Below are 27991 nucleotides of genomic sequence, written 5' to 3'. Positions count from 1 at the left end.
TAATAGAATAATATTTTCGGTGTCTCTCCAGGAGGAAGGAATGAGAGTTTTGTCTTATGGCTGCTCCAGGAAACGTGGCAGCTTTCCGTCTGCCTCCCCTGCCAACTATTGGAGAGATTATTAAACTCTTTCGCCTTAAAGCACTGAAACAGCTTTCCCAGAACTTTCTACTGGATTTGCGATTGACAGGTTAAATATTTTATTCTAATATTTTTTAGCTAACATAGAACATGTATTCCACTTTTTGTCAGGATCAGTATAGCCAAGGAGATGATGCTTGCATAATAGCGTTTGTCAGAGTAATGGAAGCTCAATGGTAAACCTTTATAATAAAGACCTCTTTTAACAGTAGTTTTAGGTTAGGTTAATTGCTTTTACTTACTCCTCAAAAATAAGTTTTTTTAGAAATTGAAGTGCAATTTTTCTTACATAGAAATGGAATTCCTATATAAAATATGGTAATTGACTGAAGTGCAAAAAATCTAAACCAAAGTAGTACTTGTATCATTTGGGTACTGTTTTGGCTTATAAGTTTGACTTAAAAATTGGCTTTTTTTTCAGGTTATTCTGTATCATAGAAAATATGTAACACTGTGCAGTTTAGAGTTTGCTATGTGCTGTAGATAGAGTAATTTGTCTCAGTTTATCAGAAGTGTAGCTTTTTTGAACCAGTTGCATTGTTCTGAACAATTCTTTTTTTTTCCAGCTTTGTGTCAGCAGTGGGTGACAAAGCTGACACTGTTCTGTCAGTCAGGGGTGGGTGTCTTCACTGGCACAGTGGTGGCTGGATTTTGCATTTAGAAATGCAGTACAGTTTCATGTAGCTAATGATTTGATTTTGTTTGACAATTCAGACTGATAAAAATTCAGAACATGAAACTCAGTTCCACTTCCTGAATGACTAGACTCCTACCCCAGAATAAAGATGTCTGCATGCTGTTAGTGAAACTTTACAAGTAAACAGGTCTTTGGATATTTTTTATTGCATACATAAGAGATCATGGAGTGAGCAGCATAATTTCTGTCAGTATCCTCTCTCCATGCTTCCCAAGGATCTCTTCATTTCACTAGCTAAATTTTCTAGTCCTTTATTTGTCTTCTTTAGTGTCTGTAATACTTTCTAGTGTTGTATCGTTTCACTTTCACATGGGTATTCCTTCCTCACCTTTCAACTGCCCTGTTTTCTATAGCTGCCACTTGCCTGTGTTCCAGCTCTTCATTTAGTCCAGTTTCTCTCTCATAAAATTGCTCTGTACGTAATATTATAGAGCTTTACTGTATCTTTCTTACTTCTTATTTCTGCCTTGAAATAGAGGTGCTGTAGTGAAATACCTTTATAAGGACAAGTAGTGAGACTTTAGGATGTCAGACACACGTGCTTGCTTGCAGCATAATAGTACTGCTAGTGTACAGAGGAGTGATAGTCTCTTTTTATTTAATTCTGTAATGAGCACAATAAATGCTAAAGACATAAAACCAAAAATAGCCTTTTTTTAAATAGCTCAGTATATCTTGTAGTATGGAACAAATCTGAATTCTGTGCAGTGTGGCGGGCGCGTGATGATTTAACTGGGATGCGTCACTGTTTATGTCTGTCTGAGATAAGCATGCTTGTGTAACAGTAAACAATGAGGTTATCTTGGTGAGCTGAATCTCCTGGAAAATAAAGGCTTAGTATGTTCTTTGTGTCTTGCAGACAAGATAGTGAAACAGGCTGGTGAGCTGAAAAATGCCCATGTTTGCGAAGTGGGCCCTGGGCCAGGAGGAATTACCAGATCCATTCTCAGTGCTGGTGTTGAACAACTCCTTTTGATTGAAAAAGATGCTCGGTTTGTCCCAGGATTGCAGGTACCAACTGGAGAATAATTTGTGTACATATAACCACAGCATTGAATAAGAACATTCTGAGAACTTAGAGATTCTAGGTGTCTTGTTGGAATCTCAGCACTGAAAATAGGTTTGGTTCTGTGGCAGAAACCGGAGCTATAATTTCCTTGAAGATACACAGTATCACAATTCATTGTTCCTGCTTTCTCATAGGCCCTTTAGGACCTTATCCTGCAACTGAGTTACTGCCAAGGCTTGTTGGTTTTGTGGGGTTTTTTTCAGGCTGAGACATTTCAGGAGCATTTCATCATGTTGGTGAAATCCTAATTTGAAGGCTGAATATAATGCCCTTATGTATGGTCTAATATTTCATTTTAATCCTAATAATTATGCTTTCTAAAATTGAGAAGGTGTATCTCCAGTTAATACAGTCAATGTGGGTTAACATCCAGGTAGAGAAGAATAAAGCAAGCATCTATTTTACATTAAAAAAAAAAACACTCAAGCTTTTCTTCCTTTCTTTTAAAATTGGTATAAGTTCATGAGTCATTGTGGCATTTTCAAATGCTATCTACTTGTGGTGCTGGATGTTTATGGAATTTGGCTGTATAAATCCATCAAGAAAAACAAAATCCAAAAATCTTAAAATTTGACTGTTTTCTTATGCCTCTACAATCTCAGATTATAGCAATTCAAAGGGCTTTCCTTAAATTGCACTGTGTCTTTTTCACTAAATCAGCCGTGAAAATAAATAGATAGTATACCTGAGAATTGCTACCATCTCTTTAAATGATAAAAATAATGGAAGGTATGAATGAAACTGCTCATACCCTGAAACTTGAATGTGCATGTAATTATGTCTTTGTGGGCTTAGCCATTAATAACATAATATGCCATCTTTGTCTCAGGAAATGTGAAACCATGTTTTCACTTGGTGGGGGCACAATCAGCATTTTTGTTTTAGATTTTGAGAAGTGGTTTGGGACTCGAGAGAATTTGAGGTTAAATGACACTTGTGTAAGTTAAGAGAGCTTTTTAAGTACTTGTTTTTTTTTTCTGATCTTCTAAAATACATCCTTTGCAACAGTTTTATCTGAATAAAAGTATACTTCTCGGCATCTAAAATGAGCTTTTGGTATGTAATTATCTTTACTGTTCAAGTGATATAATGTTAGTCATTATTTTTAATTGCCAGTCTCCTCAGAGTAGAAGTGAATGTCTGGATGAGGTTATTGAACATAGAGGTGGTATAACTCAGTAACAGTGGATGTGAATGAGCAAGAAATGTGTTGCAGCCATTAGTGTTCAATTTGGTATTGCTTTTTTTCATACAAATAAGAAGATACATAACAGTGAATCTTTCTTTTCTAATAATGTGGGTTGATGTAACTTTTCTGGTTTCCCAAGCAAACTATCAAAACTCCTAGTCATAAAATGGTTGAGATTTTAATAGGGGAAAATGTCAGAGATGAAAATAAGTGGGGACTGTTATTTTAAAATGTCTCTTAAATACTTTTAAAATCGCTGATGTAAAGCATACAGCATTTTTCATTAACTGTTTTTCAAGCTGTGGTCTCTCACAAAACTGAAGTGGGGATATTCTTTACTGCAGAACTGAAATACAGTGAAGAACATATGTGTACTGAGTTAAGGTTTACACCAGCTGAGCGTCTGTCAGTTCTGTCTCAGTCTTAAACAATCCCAACCTTTCTATGCCTTATGCCCTAATAGTTTTCTGGCTGGAAAGATTGATAAAGAGAGCAAGAGAATGTATTGAATATAGAATTATTCCAGGAACACCATTTCATGGTTTAAACCATGCCCCTTATGCTTCCTTTGTGCCCTTTTGGTTGTGTGTAAAGAATGAGAGTGTCTGTATGATGGAACACTCTTGGCGGGTGTCCTTGATGCACAGCAGCTCCTGGAGCTGTGTTAGCTGCACACTTTTTCCCCTCAAATGAAAGAAAGCTTCACTGGGTTTCCAAGTCTTTATTTTAAATTAGAAATATAAGACAATGATTTTCTGGTCACAAATTAAATGCAATTCTCAGTTATGTAAAGTGTGTTTCTCAGCAGCCCCAGAACTCAGTCTTGTTAAGAAAACTATTATTAGCAAATGACACTATTTTCTAACTTTATTAATCTTACATTATGTTTCAGTATATTCCTGCTAGAGCATGTATAACAGCTTCAAAGAAAGGTTTGACAAACCATGGCAGATTAGTGAATTTGTATGTCACATAATTGCTAGTGTAATGCTGAAAAGTCCATTGAGTGGTTTGGAGTTGAGATTAGTTTTATTTTTTCTGTTTGGAAATGATTGCACTTAAAACATGTAGTAACACTTAGTTTTTTTGTTAAGCTTTTATTGCTCTACATAAAACTTAGCATTTTTGATAATTAAAAACCCTAAACTTTTACTCAAAAAAAGTTCATGACAACATTTTGTGAACTGTAGGAGAAAGCAGTATTTTCCTTTGGCTGAAAGAATTGTGAATGCTCTTTGTGCCCCTGAGCATATAAACATCATTCAGATTGAAAATGGGACTATAATGATGAGCAGTTTATTTTGGCAGTTAGGCCACTGGCACTTAACTGTTTATGAATTTGGATTTCTGTGCAAAAGCAAAGTTGTTCTTTAAGCCATTTCTCATTATTGTCTTATGGGATCAATAAATATCCCCAAATGTAATCTTTGAAAAAGTCTCCACTGCTTTTGAATTGTGCTGTTTGTGCATAGTTTCATAGTATAAGAGGAAAGATTATTACAATGTTAAAAAAGCTTAACTAATTTTGATTATGGGAACTGACACCAGAAATGAAAGAATTGGTTGTCAAATTACAGCCAGTGCCGAGTTTGCATATCAGCCTTCATTGATTATGAGATAAGTTGTGCAAGTGGGCTGCAGAAGCTGACAATGGAGATGATTTTGTAATGTCTAGGAAGATAGAAATTACTGAGATCTTTTGTCCTGCTAGATACTAATCTCATCTTTTAAGTGGATTCCTTGTTTTTTAATGGTACAAGTGTAGACTACTACAGGGAATATTAAGAGAATCTCTTCTGCATTTTTCATGTAAAAGGAAAAATCAGTATTTCTGCAGCCTTGTATCATATATGGCTGAAATTGGGTAATAGGCCCTAAAGCTGTGGGGGAAACAAAATAATTAACACAAGCCCTTGTTTTCATAGGTAATTGATCTAAAAACCTTTCAAAACCTCCTGCTTGCGTTATTACTTAAATCAGGTGAGGTCCTGATAGTGACCTGGGACTTGTTAATTGTTGTTGTTGAAGAGACTCTTAGCAGTCTTTTCAAGTTTGAATTCTCTATTAAGAATTCTACATCTGTGAATAGTTAAGCGTTTACAGAGTCACACATTAATCTATATCCAGTATTTGCTTTTTGAAAGTAAATACTTACTAATAGTGGTCTCCGTTTTAACTCCTACTGTGCTTTGTTGTATATTGAAGATAAATATAAAGCAATGTTTTGATTCCTGCAGTGGCTGAAACTGAAAATCTGTTTGGTTAACACTCACTGTGGATTCTGCTTGCTTGTTTACAAACAGATGCTATCTGAAGCAGCTCCAGGAAAAGTGCGCATTGTTCATGGAGATATCCTGACCTATAAGATGGAGAAGGCTTTTCCAGAGCACTTAAAAAAAAACTGGGAGGATGGTTAGTATTTTTATTTTTTAGGGCTTCTGAGTTAGTCTTAAGTAGTGATAAAATTGAAGTTCACTCAGTGCAGGTGTTACTCTCTTCTGGTATATGTTAAAGATAAAGAGACAACTGTTTGGTTTTTTTCCCCTAGAGAAAACAGAGAACTCTCTTCGTTTTCTAATACAAAACAGTGGAATTTGTGTGACATTGACCTTAGTTTAAAGTGAGGATCTTTGCCATTATTAACCTTAGAATATCTTGAGTGTACAAGAATGACTTCTGGAAAGCATAAAAGATCAAATGGTGTACTTCCTGGCTTCTTCCTCTTTTTGAAGAAGTCAGAAATCACCACTGCTGCTCTTCCGCTGAAGAAATTTCTGTAACTTGTTTTGAAACTTTTGGAAAACTTGCCTTCAGAAATTTAGTTTTCTGATTGTTTTGGTTTCAGCTAGATATCTTTGGCAAAAGTAGAATCTCATCAGGATTGTGGGTTTTTTTTGCTTTTTTTTTAAACCTGAGGTTGCAACAGGGCACTATTTCACTTCCCTTTCAAAACATGTAATACTATTAGATAAATCAGATATAACCTCTGAGTCCCCTTTTCCAAATTTCTTAATATAAGGGGAAGTCATTCTTTGCAATGCCTGAAGAGCAGTAAAGTGCTTTCTGACTTAGGACATAAAAGACCATGGCACATCAAGTTCACCTAGAAAAATTTTATGTTGTGTTTGCCTCATTGCAAAACATAAATGCTTCACAGAACAAACTATGATAAAATGTATGTGTGAGAGTGTAGTGCAGTTTTAAACATTTATCTTTCTTGAACATATAGTCACTGTTAGGTTTTGAGCTGACCAGTTAGAGGCAAGATACATTTCATCTGTATTATTGCCATATGAAAATCTCAAAAGCTGGTGGGTCTCAAAAATCGCAATCTCTGATAAATGTGTAATACCACAGATAGACTAGCAATATCACAGCCTTAAAAGTGTATAATAAGTAAAGTGTGCAGAAAAACAGCTTGAATTTGATACTGTCATCTCTTACTCATGTTATTAACCATGGTCATATCTAAGAAACATCACACTGGCTTTTGGGTTTTGCCCACTTCTGTTGCACTCCTGCTTAGACATAAGGGTCCCTGCTACTGAAATCCCTGTGTTGTGTTGTACAACACACACAGATACTGATATGATGCATAACTGAAAAACAGGTATCACTTCTTATTGCTAAGTCTTGTAATTAAACACCTTTTTATTTCAGAGGACTCTATACAGAAGGAGAGCTCTTGTCCAGTGTGAGCTAGGTGGTTATTTTGAGGATTGTTAGGGCTCAGTAAAATGCCTCTGGGAGGATGTGTTGGACAGAAGTATGAGTATGGCTATTTACTCTGTACCTAATAGTCATACTTTGAAATCACAGGAGCGCTGTTGTGGTTTTGCCATTCTGGAGTAGCTCAGCTGGAATTTACTCATCAGCTGAAAATCATCTGAAAGTTACTGATTTATTCAAATGTAAATGAGAACCAGACCTACCCCTTTTTTCCAAGTAAATACAGAGAATAGTAACACAATTTTGTCAGTGTAAGATGAGTATAAATGGACAGGCATCATTTTGGTGTGGCATGATAAAAAATTGTTTCCATATTTTAAGTCTAGGTTGATAGGCATGTATCTTTCTTGTGTTTTATTTCTTGGCAAAATTTTACCCAAAACTTTTTCACAGCTGTTTTTCTTCTGTCAAATGTCAACAGAACCACCAGATATACATATCATTGGGAATCTGCCCTTCAGTGTTTCAACTCCTCTAATCATCAAGTGGCTTGAGAATGTTTCAAAAAGGGATGGACCTTTTATTTATGGCAGGACACAGATGACGCTGACTTTTCAAAAGGAAGTTGGGGAGGTAAAATTTTGGCATTTTTTCAGTTTTGCATCTTGTTACTATCTTTTGTTTAAAACTACAAACCCAGTTTTAGTTGACTTTGAAAAGAGAGGAAAAGGTTAGTTCCATTTTTAGTTTATGTGGTTATAAATTACAAATTTTGATGTGTTAATTATCTACTCTGATCCTTTCACGAGAATGTAATTTTTTTAATGTCTTATGCAGGGTTATATTTTGTTGAGGTACTCTTTCTGTTCTTTTCTGTAGTTTTGATTTCTTTAACATGAATAGATTTCACAGCACTCCTCTGTTTTCAGATGTGTTTATGCTCTCACAGACATTTATGCAACGTGTCATCAATCTGTTTTTCCTTACCTTTCATTCATCTCAAGAAACACTTATATTTTCTTTGTCCTCTTTGATAAAAATAATTTTTAAGAAATACCTTCCTTAAAATAAGAAAAAATGGAAGGTTACCATTATTTCCAGTTGTGATTAAGCACTTAAAATGCAGGAGACCATGGAAGACCATGTAAGAGACCATGGAAATTTCCATGTCAAGACCATGGAAATTGGCACTGGCTTTCTTGAATGAGACTTGATATCAGAATTAATAATGTATTCTGCCATTCCTGTGTGTGTGAAAAGGCCTTAATTGACTTCTGTTGCCACAAGTCCAAGAGCAAATTGATATTTTATTTTGTATTAATAATTAGTTTCTCAAAGAAGGCCAGACTGATCTGCAGTGTTGTAGTGTTAATACCAGATCAGTTGATATTAGGTTAGCTTACTCCACAGTGCTTTTAGACTTAACAATTTAGTTCTGTTGACATTGCATGAACCATATAAAATATAGAGAATGGAAAGCTTTTTTGCTTTGCAGATATGGAAGCAGTCTGGCTTTTAACAAGCATCTCACTTGCATTTTTAAAGAAAAAAAAGGAGTTGTACATCAGCCTGAAAACTTAATTTCCATCTTATTACTCCAGTGTTTGTAACCTGATGCGTTTTGTCTGTGCAGCCTCAATGTGTATGTTGTTTTAATTTTAATGCTTCAAAGTGAAAATTCGAATAAGAAAATTTTGCTGTTTTTTTTTTCTCTGTGAAAATTAGTAATAATTACATATGCAAGTAGAATATCTGCTGTCATTTTTTGGCTCAAAAAAAACCATATTGTGTCATCATTGCCCTAGCCTTGCAATCAAGATTGAAGAGGTATTTCCAGTAGGTGGCTCTAGAGAACACTAGGGACAAACACTTGGTGTGAAGTAAACCAGATTTCTTAGTTCAGTTCTGGGCTCATTTGGTGTCAGACAGAATCCAGGTCTGTTTCCCAGAAGGACTTCATGTCACGTGAGGTTAGGCCTTGTTGCAAAATATGGCTAATGGACTGTGATGTAAAATGCAGAGTGATGGTAGGTAAGACGCAGAGTTTTGTGACAGCAAAAATTCACCTAACACTGTGTGGGAGCACTCTGTCCTTTATATTGCTGTACTCAGCTGCATATGTCATTGGTGACATGCAGATTGCAGTTCTTCTGCAGCCAGTGTAGCTCAGTTAGGTGCAAAATACCATGCACACTTAAGCTCTTGGACTTAAAACACTGAGGAGTTAGGAACACTTAGAAATGGAGTATGTTGTTCAAGGTCATGCAGTGAATCAGTGTTAATTGTTGTTGAGTTTATAATCTGAGTTCTCTTGATTCTTATTCAACACAGGTCTTCCTCAAAGACAAAATTGTTCATGGTTATTGGTTTGCATTTCCATTATTGGTTTGATACCATGAAAAGAAATTCATGGCTCTGTTCTTTTCTCCTGACTCTCTGGGGTTGCTTAAGATAACCACGGTAAATAGGTGTGTACAGGCATAGTCAGTATCAGGAAAGAGAGAACAGTGTAATGCAGGTAACAGTGAGTTGCTACTGATATTTTTTGTATCTCTGGATTTATAGTTCTTGATAGGGGAATTTGGTGTCCTCCCTGGATATTTCTAAGCTAAGAGCCTCAATTTCAAAGAAAGTCTGTGTAAATGTCATAAGCTCAGCGAAAGCATAAGATGCAGCATGGAATGGAGTGATGTGCTTTATAATTAGTTAGGGTAACTTGATGTTAATAGTAAGAAAGTGAAGCAATGTACTCTTTTATTTATGGTCAGACTTTGTTTTGCCATTGTAACAGAGAAGTAAATACCTTTGCCTTTCTTGCTGGTTGTATTTTCTTGCTTTTCTGTTTCCTTGTAGCACAGCAATGTTGTTAGTTATGTCACTAGACACCTGCTACTGCAGCCCACTCTGTTCTGATATGATATAAATAAATTGATTAAAGCTGATGAGAACCAGCAGTTATTTTATATGCTGAATCTGTGGTCTGTTAAGGAGGATAAGGCCAAATATCCACATCAGGAAAAATAGCACTTCTGAGTGTCAAGCAGATAATTTGTTTTCTTTGTAGTTTAAATTTGTAAAATTGCTGTTCACTTTGTGGGTAAGAACTGTTTTCTTTATCCCAAATTTTTCAGTGTTTCATCTGAAATCTGTCACCTAGGTCAGGTTCTTCCCCCACTTACTCTAAAATTGATCTGCTAACAGGGCCTGTTGCTATAGAACAAGGAGAAATGGTTTTAAACCAGAAGAAGGTAGATTTAGATGTAAGGAAGTGATTTTTTACAGTGAGGGTAGTGAAACAGCAGGTTGCCAAGAGATGGGGTAGATGCCCTATCTCTGGAAACCTTCAAGGCCAGGCTCAGCAGGTCTCTGAGCAAGCTGACCTAGCTGTGCATGTCCCTGCCCATGGGTGGGGGTTTGTCTGGCTCATCCTGTGCATGGGTGCTGTACACAAGTATGTTCCTGCTGCTGTGGTTGAAGTGGTTTAAGATGTTGCTATCCAGATGTTAAGTTATCCCTTCTGTAACTGAGAAGCAGGAACTTACTGCCTGAGACTTGCTAGTTGGTTTCTGGGAGAAGTAAAGAGAGGTTTGTTTGAATTGGCGCGGGAAGTATTGCTGCAAGTGTTGCCATGAGGTCAGTTTCATTTCCACTGCAGAGGTTAAGGAAGTGTATGTCAGATTGCATTGTTAGACTTTGCAGTCTGGGTTGTTTTAGAGAATAATAATTTCCTCTTACACAACAATGATGGTAGCTTTAAATGCTGGCATAGGCAAAAAGAATCACTGAGCATTCTTTCCAAAAAGTCATTGAAAAGTATTTATTTGCTCCATGCTGAACTGCCTTTAGGAAGAGTTGCTTGAAAAAATGTGAAACTTCGGCAACACGTTTAACTTTTAGTTTTCAGGCATAAGTTTAATAAGCATGGCAGCATTTCATGAGTAGGCTTTTCATATGGAACTACATGCTGTACAAATATTACCAGATGTGCAAATTAGGGTTTCGTTTTTATTTTTTATTGAGGTGGTGGTAAATAAGACCATGAATTATCATGATTTTGTTTTTGCGTGTGTTAGTGAAATGACTTCTGTAATTTGAGACTTGTTTTACAGGATGCTTTATATGTTTCAATTTTGTTGGTGCAAGCAAAACACAATAAAATCTGTTTCATGCCAGATCACAAAAGCATAGGAATCCTCTGTCCAGGCTACTATTTTGTAAAAAAATTCATGGGAAAATCAGAGTATACTTAAATTGAGTTTTAAATGCTCTCACTATTAGGCATTCTAAATTTATGTAAAGTAGACCCAGCTTCCTGGCAAATATTATAAGAGTAGACCAGTTAATTATGAAGAACTTTTGGTTTCCAGCCAATCTTGAGTTTATGGAGCTTTGTTTTGTCATGAAGAAGAAAAAAAATTGTAATATTTTATACAGAAACAGTGGAAGGAAAGGATTGTGAGTACTGTCAGCTGGTGTTAGGTTTGTTTAGAATCCTGCACTCAGAATAGTTTTAGTTTTCTCTTGTATCCATACAAAATTCTTTTGACGTTCATTTTGGTCTGGAGAATTTCTAGGAGTTCTTTTTCATGTGCATTTGATTGCAGGACTGAGTTTGTAAATCATCGTGGTATCTTAGTGAAATGCTGCTATATTGGATAAGAAAAATTTAGATTAACTGGGCATACAATTTGATACAAGTTTTTCATGATTAACTGGTGTCTTTTTCTTAAAGTTGATTATGCTGAATACAACTTTAATACAACTGATCACTTGGTCGGTTCAGTATCACTGATGTACATGTTTTGATTTTCCCATAGAGACTTACAGCTAATCCAGGAAGTAGCCAACGCAGCAGACTGTCCATCATGGCTCAGCATCTCTGCACTGTGGAAAACTGTTTCATAATTCCAGGTCAAGCCTTTGTCCCAAAGCCAGAGGTAGGTTTTCCTGTATTTATTTGTTGTTTTTGTTAATATGTCAGTCAAGGAATGTATCTTATTTTCACTAAGGAACATTGCTGGCTGCTCTATTTGAGCATCTCTGTATTATGGAGTGATGTGAAATTCCTGTAAATGAAGCATGCTTATCATGCTTATTCTGAGAAAGTGCTTCTTTTTTTTTTTTTTTTTTTTTTCCTCTGAACTTGGCTTTGACCTTCAAACCTATCTGCAAGGTCACCATACTTCTTTGGGTGTCCTGGAGAGGGAGATTAGGATTTAATGTCAGGATAGTCTGCTAGGATTGAGGTATTTTTCGAAAGCCTACTCTTTTACCGTTTGCATTTATAAACGGTTCGGGAATTGTGCCTTAAGAATTTGATGGTTCTTTTGAAAGACTGTAATAAGAAAAGCTTTTCATTTGTCACCTTTGTCAAACATCTCTAATTTTACCATGTCTATAATCTTTATGTTTCACCCCAGTCATCTTTAGCATATTTTACTCCCTCCTATTTGCTACAGCAGTTTGTCAGCTGTATCCCACTGATTATTTAAAAAAGTAACAATATTTTCTCCCTCTTATATGTTCTTGAGTGAGTAGAGAAAAATCTTTTTGTTGTTCTCTTATCTACTGCCACTGTTTTTTATTCATAGCCATTATGAATACAGGAATCAAAAATTAAGAAATAATTCAGTATTTTGGACAAGAAGCTTGTTTTGTTTTTTTGGTTTAGATTTTTTTGTAAAAATTTGTGCCTGACTTTAAGTGATGTCTGTGTCCCCGAATGCATGTGGAAATCATAGGTTTATAGAAATATTTGGGTTGGAAGGAAGGTCATGTAGTACCATTCCCATGCAATGAGCAGGAACATCTTCAACTACATGAGGTTGCTCAGAGCTCTGTCCAATGTTTCCAGGGATGGGGCATCCACCATCTCTCTGGGCAACATGTCTGTGTTTTACCAGCCTCACTATAAAAAGCTTCTTCCTTATATCTAATTTAAATCATCCCTCTGGGAGTTTAAAACCATTAGTACTTGTCCTATCAAACTGCTGTTCTGTTTCAGAAGTGAACTTGCAGCTTCTGAAAGTTCCTCTTAAACTGGTTGGTTCAGCACTTCAATACATCTCCCTTCCCCTTTATCAGTCTCTCTCTTGGTCTTTTTTACTTTTCTGGCATATCTCTTGAGAACCTTTGGAAGGTTATTTTCTTGTTTATCACAGTGAATTTTAAGGCTTCTATCTGGGTATATTTTGATGATAATTTAAAATTCTGTTAGTATTTTTTGGGCAAGTAACTGTTCAAACATGGTAAATTACAGCAATCTGCTGTGAAAGAAAAATGACCATGCTTAAGAACCTTATTTTTTGCTTTGAGGTTTTGGCTTAGGTTTTTTTTTCCCTGTTTCCCAGCTGAATGGAAAATAATTTCAGGATGCCCTCTCACTGTCAAATATGTGAAATAGCTTTAAGTAAGGCTAAAATTCCTGTTTTATGGTGGGGATTTATTAGTGGTGGGTACAACTTGAGTACTAATAAAGCTAATCTAGTTAAAAGTCTTGTGCAGACTATGTCCCAGAATTGGGAAGCTCTAACTGGTATTTCCATTTTCCTGTACTGAAAAGGCTGTATTTGACCAAGAGAGGTCACACACCTCTTGTAAGAGTAACACACTTGTAATAACAACCTCTTGTAAGAGTTGTAACACACAACTTGTAAGAGTTGTGACAAACATCTTAGTATAAATGCATCCTAGAGTCAGTTGGTGCTCTGTTGAATAATAAAAAGCAGTACAACTAAAGGCAGGCATATTTTTATTTAATGTATTTTTTGAGTTGAAACAAGTATTGCTTATACTGCAAAAGCAGAACTCTTTCAGACAGGAATAGCACCTGTTTTCCCTATCATTTTGTTGCCTTCACACACCTTTTGTAGACTGATCTTGTGTTTTGTCCTTTTTCTTTTAGCTGCAGACTGACATAGTTTTAGATGTTACCATTTCTCATAGAATCTGTTTTATTGGAAAGCTTTTGCAGCATACTGTGAATGAAATGGCTCTGTCCTTTATGTTTGTTTCATAGCTATATGAAGTACAGCTACTTTATATAAAGTTTCAGGAAGAAAAATTTGCAGCATGAGCCAATGAACCAATGAACTTTCTGTTGTGCTCATGGTATGCCATTATTACCTTTTCCTTACACTCTCCTGTAAAAATGCCTCTTGATTATAATTTTTGCAAACAGATTTAACTCATGCACATGGTAGTGATCATGGCTTAGCGTCATGTCAAACCCCGTTCTAACGGTGGAGATGCATGTTTGTGAAAAGGAGTTGTTTACCACATTTGCTCAATGCATGCATATTATTTCAACATTTCTGTGAGTGTTGGGGCATAAAAGATTCTTGGTTAATGGAATGGTGCTGCACAACATCGTGTCTAGGAAAAAAGAAAAAGAAATTTGCTTTTTGGTCATAGTGAAGTCTCTGCAATACCTAATAACTGCTGATAGTTGCATTAGGAATAGGACAAATTAAGCTCCTTGATTAAAACATAGGAAACTCAAAATAGGTATGTAACAGTAGAATAAAACCAAGATGTAATGCCATTCTGTGTGTGAAAAATGAAGACTCTCTATGAATAAAGACTACTTACATATTAAGTCCATAAAACAGTCCACTTTATCAAATGCTGTAATAAAACATCTTTTTCCAGCATACCAAACATTTTATGTTTAGGCTCCTTCACAGTCTTTTAGCAAATTTTAGACTAGTACTGTGGGAAATGAAAGTTGTGTATAAATATACAGAATAAATAGCAGTTGATTTTATTAAAAGACTCATCCAGCATCATATTCCTAAATTTAAAGGCCTGTATCATACCCGTTTTCATTCTTGATTTGGTTCTCACTTAGGGAAGTATTCAGGTAGAACATAATTTGCCAATGACCAATTCAAAACAAAATATGTGTGGTGAAAGACAAGGTTAAAGGATTTAAGATAATTATTCAAAATAAGACAGTTAAAAAAATAGAGAAGCTGTCTCTTTATCTATACTGTTGTATAGTACATTTTACAGTAATAGACTACCTGGGAGTGGGCCTGGAACAGATCCTACAGGAATAATTAAAAGGACTTAAAAAGTTCTTGAAAGAAAGGTCAGAAATGTAGAAGGCAGTAAGTGGTTACTGTGTTATTTGAGCTGTTAATAACTGCCTTTAGCAAGTGTAAGCCAGAATGTTTACAGATGTTTCTTGAACATAGATAATTTGGCTTCTATCCTGTTCATTACAATTTGTAGGTGTTTTCACAGTTATGTTTACATTTCTCATGTTGTACTGCTCCTCATCTCTAACATTCATTATGTAGTGATAGATTAGTAGCAGTTGGTGAATGTCCAGCAAACTTTCCTTTAACAATGAAAAATGAAACCCAAAGCAGGTGGCAGTTTGGGGCAGGAGAGCTGGTTTTGGCAAGAGCTGAATGGTACTACTGATCCTTCAGCCTGATATGCAGAGTATACAGTGCAGCTGAGGTTTGGAGCCTTGAGCTTTTGTTGTGGATTTGTTTTGGTTGGTTGATTTTTTTTGTATTTTTTTAAACAAAATCTAGTTACCAAGGCAATTTAGAATTGAAAATGAAAGGCAGATGTGTCTGCTTTTTCAAAACCTTTGAATTGGGCTTCTTGGACAAATAGTTTTTGTTTTTTTTTTACCTTGCATCATAAAAATAATCAAGATAAAAATGTAAAATACACTATAAAATGTCATATGTTATTGAAAGTCTGATTCAATAACAGAAAGCAGTTAGTTTTTAATCATCTTTGCTGTAACAAGACATCGATGCATGAATTGTGCAGTCAGTTATGTTTTTAAAATAGCTGCTTTTTCTTCAGTAAGTGTAACTTGGGAAGTCTCAGAAAGAAGGGTTTGAAAAATCAACAAAATAAAGTACTCTCGTAGCATTGAAGTATCTTTTCCTACTCTTTCCTTTTTGTGGGTGCCCCTATACATTAAATACCTTGCATAAGCATAACTGCAACCCAGAAAAGATTACAGGAAATATTAAGTGCTATGTTATACATTCATTGAAATAACCAAACTACACTTAACACACAAAAAAAAACCCCTTGAATGAATAGAAATACTTCAATGGATAGAAATAACAATTTATACATAGTCCTTCAGGCTGTAACCTGCATTGCTCTCCTGCTCTGTGGATGGGAAATGGTGCTGCTTCGGAGGGTAAATCCACACTCCTTGCTGCTTTTTAAAACAGGAAGAGCAGAAGATCACACCTGCGATAAGAAGAAACCCTGCTGAGATGAATCCAGTGTAAACTGCTCCTCCTGGTTCATGTTTACTACTCTCTGGAATGGTCTGGTCCAGGAAATTTGAAATAATTTCTCTCGTGTACCAGCACGTTGGTACTAATCCAAAGATTCCTGCAAGAGTGAAGCAGATTCCTCCAGCAAAACAAGCATTATTTTTGCTGTCAGTGTCCCCTCCCAGCCTTGTGCATTTCATTCCGACTGTAGTGATGCAGATCCCAAAGGCTGATAGGATACACGACAGTACCATGGTGGTCCGTGCAACCTGGATGTAGACGGGGAGAGAGAGAATGGAGTATTTCAGGGTACAGCTGAACATCCCAGTGCTGTACCATGTGCAGTCCATCCAAAGTCCTTGCATCTGTGTTATAGCTGTTATGATATTTGAGCCAACGTCTGCATTTACCTTCCAGTTTGGTAGCAAGGTAGCTGCGATATCTCCAAAAACACCAAACAAAGCCAGAATAAAAGCAAAGAACTGCAGGCTTGCTGATGCCATGATGGTTATCTTCTGTCACCTTTTGTCTGCCTTTTCTCTCGTGGAAATGAGTAACTGGGAGCTTCGTAGCCAAGCTGTGGCCGTCTGTGCTACAGGGAGGAAAGGGGAGGAGGAGAAGTTTGAGGGGGAAAGGAAAAGAAATCGGCAAACGAAGCTTGCATTTAAAATTAGAGCTATCTGAATGAATATCTGAATGTGACCCCGCAGCAGCTGAGCTGCTGTACACAAGGTACTTGAACAGAGATGATGGCAAATGGACAATGCTTTAGAATTGCTTGTAAAAAGGAGCTGCTGCCCTTTCATACATGACTGCAAGCCATCAAGCAAAACTTACTTTACTACACTTGGTTTTGGTAATAGCATACAGATTGCATGCTTACTAGACAAATACACATTGTAAATGGAACACTAGAAACTTGCAGATTAGAAGTCATTGTGGTAGGAAAACACACTGGTAGAAAATATATTGTACTCCTAAGGTACCTTGTTTAAGTGTCTTGATAGCTGTAGTCAGCCATTTTTTATAACACTGGGTACTGTTACATTATCTCTTATTTAAATTATGATTAAAGGTAACCCCTTAGTTCTGTTTTTTAAATATTACCTGTTCATCTTTTTATTAAGTGTTACAAAATATCTTGGCTTTGGAGGAGAATAAAATAGAATTTAGTATTTGCATTTTCACAGTTAGTCACATGACATTTCTACATCAATATTTAATTTTATTTCATTTTTATTTAAACTTGCCAGTTTTTTATTTTCAGTGATTTCTGTTCCTTGACTTAGAGTAGCAGTATTTAGGAAGCTATAAGACTGAATCTGGTCTTCTTCTGTCTCTAAAATAATGTTTTTAATACTGGTATGGAACAGCTAATTTGTGGAAGTGCCTTTTTTGAAGCAATCACTTGTCTGAAATAATTTGCAAATTTGCCATTTGGCAAAACTGCCAGAAGTGGAAATTAAGAAAAATAATTTAAAAAGCTCCTTGTTATTCTTTTGTAAAGAGACCAGTTTCATTTGACAGATGAGAACATTTGGAGCAGTGTGAAAGCTGTGCAGCTGGGAAGACAGAACTGTTGCTGTCACCTCAGCTGGACTGTTGGGATTGCAGATGCAGAACATGGTTTGAAACCTATGAGAGGAGGATTAGAAAGTGGTACCTTGCTTTGCCTTTTGCATGAGGCTGTATAATTGCCAGGTTTTGTCTTTTATCAGTGGTAGACAAAGGGCAGGCTTCTATCTTGGAAAGGATGATCCAGACTTTCTATCTAAATATGTGAAATGATATTAAAATTGGTCTTCAGCATTAGAACTTTTTTGAAAAGCCATAATAATAAGGCATAAAATTAAAATAAGGGGAATACAAAATATCTGAAGCATTGTACTCTTGTTTCAGTTCATTATGCATAAGAGAACACAGTTTTGATCAATATGTATTCTATCAGTCTTTAGTGGCATTTCTGAACTAATTTATATATTTATCCTTTATAAGTATAATACTGTTATCCTCTATTATAATATATAGTATAATTCTCTATATTCTCTCTCTATATATAATTGATATATTTATACTCTAATATTTTTATATTGTATTTATTTCAGGTAATTGTTCAAGGATGTGCTAACTCGGTCTGGCATCTATATATTAAAAATGCTTAAAGTTAAGTTGAAAATATTAACAGCTATTCATTGTTAAAACCTTATTTCAAAGACCTGCCTATTTCCAAATCCCTTCAGTTTGTTCAGGCTGGGAAGAGATGTTCTAGCAAATACATATGATTTGCTGTACAGGCCCATGGGAAAGATGGCTTAACTTCCTTTTACAGGAGGAACTGACAGGTCTGGGTAGCTCAAAACTCATTCAAAAACTCATTTGTATTCTCATTCATATTCTGAAAAAGCTAATTAGTATTCTCAATCAGCCTTTTTCATTACTTCCTTTTTAAAAATCAGTATATAAAAACACACAAGCATAAACACAAAACACTGCAAATGGTAGCCATACATTACATTTAATGGGGTGAACCAAGTAAAAAGCATGATAATTTCAAGTATAAGCACTACAGTTGTAATTAAAAAAACAGTTATGTTTTGTTTCTTTTTGTGTAGGACTTACTGCTGGTTGTGAGGTCTGGGATGTTTTCTTCACTGTAGATGTCCTGGTAAATGCAGTTTCTCTTGAATGCAACTATCCCTTCTCATATAAAACTGCATTGGCCCGTATTAACAAAATTTCTTGGAATGTTGTTTTTTTCTGTTCTCCACAGCAAGTGCATTACTGCTGTTTGTTCCCTCTCTTAGTTCCATCTACCCGAGAATAAAGGAGTACTTTGTTTAATGAGTTTTGTTTGAAAAACACTCAGTAAGGGAAAGCAAAGAGATTATGGAATAAAACAGACGGCGGCCCTTAGTCCTAAATACATAATGATATCCAGGTTCTATGATGGAAAGTGTGAGCGGTGATTAAATGGAGTAAAATCTTGAGAATCCAGAAACTGTAGACTTACAGACTGGGGGGAGAATAATTTAAGTTGCACTGAGAGCCAGAGAGTTTTATTGTTTGTCAGTTGTTTTTTTTTTTTCATCATAGATAATCTTATTAAGAGTTTAAATTTCCTAGAAAAGAGCTGTGAAATTTATTTTAATTTGTAATTGGAACAGCAGGACACTTTTATTCAACTGCAGGCTTTGCTTATAAGTTCCTGATAACTTTAGCCTTCCATAGGTTATCCTATAACTTGTTACCTTTGTATAAGGCTGTATAAAAGAATAAGGGAATAAAGCTACTGGTAAGGCTTCTGGGGTAAATGCAACACATCAGAAAAGTGGCCTCAGCAAGCTGGTGTGAGAAATCAAGAAGTTGGGAGAAAGGTCTTGCTCATTGCAGCAGTGATATACCCTCAGGTTCTGTACCTGACCTCGGGTCTCGTGTGATTCTGTTTGTGAGCCTGGTGTGAATGGAGTTACTGCAGAGCTGTTCTTATGCAGAAATTAGTTTTATTAGTGTAGAGGCATAGTTACTTTCTGCTGGAAGTGAGCCAAAAGTAAAGTCTCATCAGAACAAGATTGTGCTATGAGTTGCACATATCTGGTGTTAGACCTAACGTTTGTAGTAGACAGATAAAATAGTTCTGAATACTCAGATTGTGAAAGTGCTGGCTTAGAACTATCTCAGTAGGATCTCAAGCAGTCTGTTTTAATGAAATTGTAATATATTCTCCTTCGGTTTTAGTTCCCTGTGAGTAAATTACATCTTGAGGAAAGGTTATGTGGGTTAGCTTTTAATACAGCCCTGTTGCTAGGTACATGTATTGCCCATTATGAGACCTTTGTTGTCAACAATTAGTAAAAATTGTCTCATTTAAGCTTATTCCAATTTAGTGTGTTGATTTCATTAGCAAGGCAGCAGACTTCTGTGAATTAAATTGGACGCTGTTATGTGTTCCTCCTACCCTACCAGTACATAAGCCTTCATTGTACAGTTGTACTAAAACAGTAAGGGGTCAATAATTGCTGTACTATTGACAATTTGGGATGTATCAGTTGAATGATTTTCGTATTCACTATTTTGTAAGATTTGAGTGTTATTTTGTAAATATTTCTAAAATACTTGGTTGGGTGAAAAGCATTACTAGTAAAGTTATCAAATCAATGTGTATTTTAAGTGCTCTTATGTACTCTATTGGCTTTCATAATTCTACTCTTTATTTGATACATATCAAAAGGTATGGGGAAAATAGCATGTATGATTTTAAAGGAGTGGCCATTTACAAATGAAAAGCTTTCCCCTGTATCTGTTGCTATAGTAACCAAGCAGCTTTCCTGGGGTCCAAAGAAAACATGTCTATAATGGAACTGAGAAGTGCTATGTTTTGTTTCAGAAGCAGAAATTATTGCCTACTGGCCTTGACATTGCAAATTGAGCTGTTTGGCTCTGAAGCTGTACATTATATCTAGATTATGTGCTTTTTTCCTTCAGAAATTTTTGTTCAAGATGTGTCTCTAACTCCCAAAGAGCCCTCATTTCTCACTTATGAGCATTTCTGCAAAATTGAGGTGACTAGGTGATGCCACGTGGACTCTGGTTGTTTTCTTACCCCTAATTTTGTGGTGGTAGTGCCTTGTTATATTTCCTGACCAAAATATAGATAAACATATGCATGTGCCCTTAGTATTACTGTTCAAGGAGCTGATTGTACATGTGAAGTATGTCTTTGCTCTGTTCAAAAAGATTAACATTTCTTATACTCAATGTGAACACAAGTTTTTTTTTTTTCTATATCCCTGTGGTCTTCCTGATAGGAGCAACCCATAGCAAAGGCAGATGCTCTGAACACTTGAGAAATTAAAAATCTGCTTTGGGAAATAATTTATGTGTGTTTCACTGCAGATTCCATATGTCAAGTTTTTTTTGTCACCTGATTTTTAAATAAGTTCTTGTGCTTCACATTTCAGTAATTTAAAGTATTTTTTCTGTTGTTTTTTTAACTCTAGCTTTCAGAGAAGGTGGACAACTAAAGAAAAACAGTCCAGTAGTATATACTTGGGATCAGCAGTGCTAACACTGGAAACTTGCTGTGGGTTTTTTCTTCATCAGCACCATTAATTGGTATTTTCTATCCTTTCTCTAGCCAGAATTTTTGCTCGGCTTTGTAAGTTTTATCTACAAGAAAAGCTTATATTGTTTGGATTTTACAATTCCTTTGAAATTTATGTTGTAGAAGCATTTGTACTGGATAGATGTACTTAACAGCTGAGCTGTTCCCACAGAAAGAACAAAATGGATGGATGATACCTTTGTGTCAGATTATGTCCACATCAGAAGTTGCTGAGCAGTTATGGTTGAAACAGTAGGAGGAACACTTTCTTTTTTGAAGTACTCTTGTGCTCTGGGTTATCTCAAACAGTTGGTACACTGAGACTGTGGTTCAAGAAGCAGCTGTTCTTTGGTCTGGTTGTGTCTCTTTTTTCTGTCAGAACTAGCACATGTGATGATAAATTCATGTTCTGTGAGTGCCAGAATTGACTGTCAGTGATTCAGTGATTGCCTATCATTTCAGCAGACTCTTTTTAATAAGAGACTAAATATTTTTTAAAATCTGGTACTTGCAAATTTGTTCAGTACTTGTACACATTGTACAAGTTTTCAATGTGCTCCTCCACAGAAATTTTTCCTTTTTATTGTTGTTAATCTCTAGTTTAGAAGATGAACTGCTTTATTCATTGTTGTGCAGAAGTGGAGTTTTAGTCCAGCTCCTAATTTTTAATACAGAAGTCTGAACTCAGAAAGTTTCTATATAATACAGTTATAATATATAATATTGTTGCATGGTGTGTGTATGTGTGTATATATATATATATATATATACACACACATATATAAAAAACATAAAGTGTGTACGTATTATTTCATTCTCTTTTCAGACACATGGCAAGTGACTATTCTGTGAACCAGTCTGATTTGAGAACTATAAAAGAATATATACAAGCTTATCTTTGTGGAATCATTCAGACATTTTGGATGAACTGTGATACACAGTGTAAATACAGAGATGTGTGGTCACTTAAACTGAGTGCACTTATTTCTACCTAACTTTCCTTTAAATAGAACAGAAATCTTAAAATGTTGAAAAGCAATTCCTTGGCTTACATTTTAGAAAAGCCCTGGAGCAACAGAAAACATATAGGGAATGGGTTTGATTTCTAATTATAATACCAATTTACTCCAGCTGCCCTTCAGCCTGTATATCAAATATTATCTAATTTGTGTATTATGTCAGAATTATCTTGTGGAAGGATCTGAAGACAGACGTGCTAATTACTTTACAGATTACATGAAAGTTGCTCTAAATGGGCAGAGTGCCATGGGGGCAAAAAGTACTAAGTACTGATGGCATGTGAACTAATTGGAAATATGTAGATAACTAAGACTAAAATTCTGTAGGGTCTTGAAAGCTAAGGCAATTTTTTTTTATTCTATACCATGACATTAGTCACTCCACAGCTGGCTTACCTCCTGCAAGAATGCCTTCCTACATTGTGCCTGTTTGCTGATGTCTAGTCAGATAACTTAGAAGTAATGTGTCTCAGAGGAAGATATCTGCTCAAATTTCTCTTTTTCTGTATAGGTGGATGTGGCTGTGGTGCATTTCACTCCATTGGTCCAACCAAAGATACAGCAGCCATTTGAGCTGGTTGAAAAAGTGGTTCAAAGTGTTTTTCAGTTTAGAAGAAAATACTGCTTCCGTGGAATTGAGTAAGTATTTTTAATGAAAAATACCCAGGTAAAGTTTTTGTAAATGCAGCGCTACTAAATCAGCTATGCATTTGATTTTATTCTTCCAATTTTAAATCTGTTGTCATAGTTCATCAGATCTTTCTATTTCAGAATGGTTTCTGGACACAAAAGTGTGAGATTAATATCTAATGTAATTATGTAATAATTACTGGTGTATTTTTGTTACTGCAGTAGAAATTGCTAAAAATCACTAGGTTAAAGTGGTTGTCTTTTCAATAGTTTGTCTGTCGCAGAAAGGAAAAACCCCAACCCAACCACAAAAACTACAGAATGATTGAGTTAAAAAACAAAAGTATCAACATGCAGAACCAAAGATGGCAGTGTGAGGAGTATGTAATCTGTAGGAAATTTTACTTATTTGGGGATAATGTCAAAAGGTCAAATTATGGAGGTCTTACTGGCTCTTAAAAAATCCCAGCATCTTACTGAGGGAATTTATTAGGTTCTCTGATGTGAGATACCTGCAGTCTTTTTGCCAAACTCCAACACTGCCATGTGTCTGAATTACTATTGGCAACCCCTAGCATTCAGCACTGTAGAATGTGTGACGGAGATGCTGTTATGACTAGAGGCATCTGCTGAAGCCTGGGCTCCCTGAATGTTGCTGGGCATAGTTTTGGCCCTGATGCAGTCTAGAATTAGGGTGGATACTACCCTACTCTACTACAAGCCTTCTGTGTCACTGTTTTATATATGAACAAAGAAGTTTGCATTTGTTGGGTTCTTTTTCCTTGAGGCTGTGAATGCCATTGATATGTGGGATGCAGACATTGGATCTAAAATGAGTATAGATTTCTCTGTGTTAAAATTTGAGTATGCATTTGGAAGTGTTTAGAAAGTAAGGTGTCCAAACTAGAGTCTAGACTGGTTTGTTTTTGACTTACAGGGTGGTGATGGTTTTTTCTTTTTTTTCTTTTTTTTCTACTGTGGAGGAATGGTTTCTCTTGACAATGTAAGCAGAAAGCATGTGCAATCAGCATATCTGTGTTGTGTACAGTATTGTACACAACAAAGTTGTGTTTTTAAACCAAAGTTTAAAAAAAACCCTCCCAGCTTCTTTGTAATCTCAAATTGCTAATAACTGCTTTACATTCTTTTGAGGCAAGGAGGGGGAAACTGAACTTTTGGACGTCACGTATTCCCCTAGCTGCTTATCATACCTTAGCCCTAGTGTGCTGCTAAGAAACACAATCCTCTTATTCTTTAGCTGACCTGAAAAAATAGCAAATTTTGGTGTATAAAAAAAGCTGTAAAGTTAATTATAAGGTTATCTATCATACAGACTATAAAAACAAGGCAATAGGATCACTTTATATTTGTGTGTGAGTTCTGGGATTTGAGATGCGAAATATAAGATTGTGCTATGAAGTCCGTATTATAGTTTGAGTTGTGGTTCATGACATTTATATAATGGTTCATACTCTGTTAAAAAAAGACTAGGTACACTTTGCTTCAGGTGTGTTTTTTAACTACGGAATCAAAGGAAAGAGGGATATTGAAATAAAAATTGACCCACTGCTGACCTAGATGCAGAACTGATGGGGACATTTTGACAAAGGCCTGAAGTAGCATATATTTCAAACAGGTTTCCCAGAAGTTTCATTTTTGACTTATAATTTTAAACCCCTTCTGAACTTCGTGTTCTATGTACCCACCAGGAACCAACTATCATTTCTTGCACAAAGCCTTTGGACTAGTTTGTCCAGCCAACCATAAGTGCCATGTGTTTGTCCATGTGCCAAATGCATGTTGGGGGTTTGGGGGGTCAGGGTATGTGTAACTGCATTAGATGCACAATATTTTTAGGTATTATTTATATTACACAGATATTTGAAGTGCCCATGAGTCATGTGCAGATTTTTTGCCTTTCTGGGCTATTTTAGACTGAGAACTACTGCTAATAAGAGGTGGTCCTTTAAATAGTTCACACTGTGTAGTATGTATTTTTGTGTGACATTAAAAATCACTTATCTAATACTCTTCATTCAAATTTGGGGAACTTCTGAGAGAGAGGTGCTAATGCATCTAGCCCTAGAGTAAATGTACTGATATGCCTATTTGTGAACAATGACAAAGCCGAAAACAAAATCTAGGACTCCTGCCACATTCTCCCACATTCTAAATATTAAAAAGTGAATGGCAATTAAATGCTCTTTCTTCTTTCTTGGCTTTTTTTTTTTTTTTCTGACATTAGTATTAGGGTATTAATGACAAGTGATAACTGTATTTTCTATTGGAATGGAATAGTCTGAAAGAAAGTAGTATTTATTTGAATCAGATCAGTTTTGCACAGTTTAATCTGTTGTTGCTTTCTAAATATGAGGCTAATTCTAAGGCATCTCTGTGCTTGTAACCATATCCAAAGCTCTTTTTAATGTTAGCAAACATGAACATACATGCATGTGTTTAGTCTATAATATATGTATGTTCTATGGTGTCATAATTTGCATTTGCAGAAAAAGGACTTTTATATGTTTCCATTGCTCACATAATGAAGTATTTTAAGAGTGCCAGAGCTAAAATAGTGACATAATTAATACAGGTTTACTATTAAGTAAATTCCACGTTACTCTTAAGGCAAATGTAATTGTCTGTGTGAATTGCTGAAATTTTTCTTTACCCCATATCTTTTAGGACCTTGTTTCCTGAAAACGGGCGCTTGAAAAGAACAGAACAGCTGATGATGACAGCAGATGTTGATCCAACTCTGCGTCCTTTTCAGCTCTCTATGTCACAGTTTAGAAACCTGTGCAATGCATACAGGAAAATGTGTGACGAAGACCCAAGCCTTTTTGTGTTCAACTACAGAGAAGAACTACGGCAAAAGAAGATGACAGAAAGTTTACTTGGAAGTACTGGTCAGCCTGAACAGACTGAAGAGGAAAATCAGCTGTAACAGCACAAGTCTGATTTTTTTTTTTTTTTTTTTAGTTTTAACTCCTTGATCTACTGGTGTTGACTCAGTAAAAGAAGGTTTAGATGGTCCTATATCTGTGCAGATATGAAAGACCTACTTTTGAGAAAGTGATAGAGAGGGCATCTCTCTATTCCATTCAGCTGCAGACAAAAGGTAAAAGACAATCCAAGTTCTTTTTACTTCAGGGAAATGGCTAGAATACATACCAAGAAACAAGGTACGTTGTGAGACAGGTAATTAAGTTGCAATACTTCTGATATAATTGAATTTTGTATGAATCAAAGTGCTTTACTGAAATTGAAGAAAAATACTTTTCATATATCAGCATATAAGATAGTGTTGGGGTTTTGTGCTTTTCTTATCCTGGAACATTCTCTTGTGCAGAATAATTTAAAAAACAGAAGCCAAGACTCTTATAAATACACTCAAGTGACTGGCTTACAGGAGGATAAAGTGCACCAATTGCCTCAAGGTCTGCTAATACTTTCTCATTTATGCAGAAGCAAAGAATTTGAGATTTAAAGCTCCAGTTACAGAAAAGCGGCACAATAAAAAGTAGAAAACATGGCTAAGTACAATACTTGTCTTTTACTGTACAGGCTCATAGAGAAAATAAAAAATACAGTCAAATAAAAGATTACAGGCCAAGCTTTGTTTCTGTATTTACACATATGTATAAAGTATAAACAGCATTGAAACATACAAAAATGAAACTTCTGCACTGCTGTGCACTAAAACACATTAAAATAACTTAATTGTGCTTTAAATAAAGCAAACATGAAAACCAAAGAAATAAAATGCCCAAGGTATTGAAAAATACAGTTTGCAATGCTACTTTCCATTGTAAACCCCTCTGCCACTCACTAGCACCTTTTCCACATTACTTAAAATATTAATGAGGCCATCCCCAAGAACACTACATTGTCTTAATAAATGTTTGAAAGGGATGAACTAATTTACAAACCTGGGCCAACTTAATCTATTTTTGATCCACAATAAATTAAAATAACTTAAGAATCCTTTACAGCTGTTTTTGAGCAAAAATGTATTAGTGCACAAAATCAGATAGTAGTTTTCCTGCAGCTTCCATGAATTTACTAGTTTTAAAGCAAAATATTTGTTGAATGTTATGTGGACTTCAAATGAATGTTTCAATATTAAGCTAGGATTTTCCGTGCCTCTCCACAGCTTCATAAAAACAGTCCTCATTAACTACAGATGTTAAACTCTGGACACTAAATTCTCTCTCTAAAATAGAGTTCAGATCCAGGTTTGCAGCATCAGAGTGACTGTCAAGGGATTGGTGACGTTCTTGCATTGCCATTAGAGTTCCTCTGCTACGCTTTGTGCTGTTTACTTTTCTCTTCACTGGGCAGAAATGGCCCCGCACGAGCTTTGGATGCTCTGCAATCTGAAAGCCATCTTCTTCCTCATTTTCAGCAGCCTGATCCTGTTCAGAGTCAGCACTGGGTTCCTCTGAAATCTTCAGCCGCTGGAACTGTATTTCAATGTCTTTCGTAGGGCTGCCTTTCTTTAGGTTCTGATAATCCTCATCATCGTCATCATCACTGAGAATATCGGATTCTTTGACAAGAACATTAGAAAAGTCAGATGCAGTGCTCTCTGCATGTTTATCAGGAGATGAATGTTTGGGCTCCTGGATGCTCTCAGAAGTGTGGCAGCTGCTGCTCTGAGTGCTGCTGCTTAGGCTGCACTCATCAGAGTCCTGGAAGGTGCCTTTCCCCTGGTCACCATTCCACTCGCTACTGGATGACTTCTTCAGTACCTTCAAGGATCTTGTGGAAGCTGTGCAGAGTAAAAATGCAGGTTTATTTTTTCAGCAAAAAAATGGGTTACTCCTTTTATCTTAATATCCCACTTATGATGGACATAGTTGTTCCAAGTCAGATGTGTTAGCACCCTGATAATAACAGTGTGCTCCCCATGTCACAGTTTTCATTAGACCTATCCTAGGGCTGTGTGCTTTCCTTCATGTGTAATATATATCAAATCCTCAAAAAAGTGTAGTCATAAATTACACACTTTTTCAGAAAGAAAGACTGACTTAAGCACCTCAAGCACTGAAGGGCCCAGACGTAGGCAGCAGCTGAACTGTTCCAGGTCCTCTGACATTAAGGGGATTTTACAGAGGACTGATTTGATAGAGAACTTTAAATACTAGTAACTACCCATTTATCTAAAATGTCTGAAGCCTGTACTTAATTACAGTATCATCTGGGATGCAGATT

At 35.9% G+C, this 27991-nt stretch overlaps 3 protein-coding genes across 9 annotated transcripts in view; 1 reads left to right on the top strand and 2 right to left on the bottom strand.

The window, feature by feature from the left end:
• Positions 1 to 26377, top strand: TFB1M (transcription factor B1, mitochondrial). 2 transcript variants are annotated; one of them, XM_068184664.1, is made up of 7 exons: positions 1 to 189; positions 1697 to 1848; positions 5399 to 5507; positions 7246 to 7397; positions 11582 to 11701; positions 22656 to 22783; positions 25460 to 26377. In XM_068184664.1, exons 1-7 carry the CDS (start codon positions 57 to 59, stop codon positions 25719 to 25721), a joined length of 1056 nt encoding a protein of 351 aa, XP_068040765.1. In that variant the 5' UTR covers positions 1 to 56; the 3' UTR covers positions 25722 to 26377. The 2 variants fall into 2 exon arrangements, with proteins under 2 accessions (XP_068040765.1, XP_068040766.1); XM_068184665.1 differs by lacking the exon at positions 1 to 189 and adding an exon at positions 5021 to 5075 and having other exon boundaries at positions 1736 to 1848.
• On the bottom strand, positions 14506 to 18845 carry CLDN20 (claudin 20). Its single transcript, XM_068184666.1, has 2 exons — positions 18644 to 18845; positions 14506 to 16611 (listed from the first exon to the last, which is right to left on the bottom strand). Exon 2 carries the CDS (start codon positions 16525 to 16527, stop codon positions 15868 to 15870), a length of 660 nt encoding a protein of 219 aa, XP_068040767.1. The 5' UTR covers positions 16528 to 16611; positions 18644 to 18845; the 3' UTR covers positions 14506 to 15867.
• Positions 25852 to 27991, bottom strand: part of TIAM2 (TIAM Rac1 associated GEF 2) — a 90783-nt gene continuing 88643 nt past the window's right edge. For all 6 annotated transcript variants that reach the window (XM_068184654.1, XM_068184656.1, XM_068184655.1 and 3 more), the window contains one exon: positions 25852 to 27548. In XM_068184654.1, the coding sequence (XP_068040755.1) occupies positions 26905 to 27548 (644 nt within the window). In that variant the 3' untranslated portion in view covers positions 25852 to 26904. The remainder of the gene's footprint in view (positions 27549 to 27991) is intronic.

Source organism: Anomalospiza imberbis, chromosome 3 (assembly GCF_031753505.1).
Source record: "Anomalospiza imberbis isolate Cuckoo-Finch-1a 21T00152 chromosome 3, ASM3175350v1, whole genome shotgun sequence".
Classification (NCBI taxonomy): domain Eukaryota; kingdom Metazoa; phylum Chordata; class Aves; order Passeriformes; family Viduidae; genus Anomalospiza; species Anomalospiza imberbis.
This window is presented reverse-complemented; position numbering and strand designations above follow the sequence as displayed.

Coding starts and splice junctions, on each gene's coding strand:
- TFB1M (XM_068184664.1), top strand. CDS start 57: ATGGCTGCTCCAGGAAACGTGGCAGCTTTCCGTCTGCCTCCCCTGCCA. Junction 1,849..5,398: donor GGTTTGTCCCAGGATTGCAG/GTACCAACTGGA, acceptor GTTTACAAACAG/ATGCTATCTGAAGCAGCTCC. Junction 7,398..11,581: donor TTCAAAAGGAAGTTGGGGAG/GTAAAATTTTGG, acceptor ATTTTCCCATAG/AGACTTACAGCTAATCCAGG.
- CLDN20 (XM_068184666.1), bottom strand. CDS start 16,527: ATGGCATCAGCAAGCCTGCAGTTCTTTGCTTTTATTCTGGCTTTGTTT.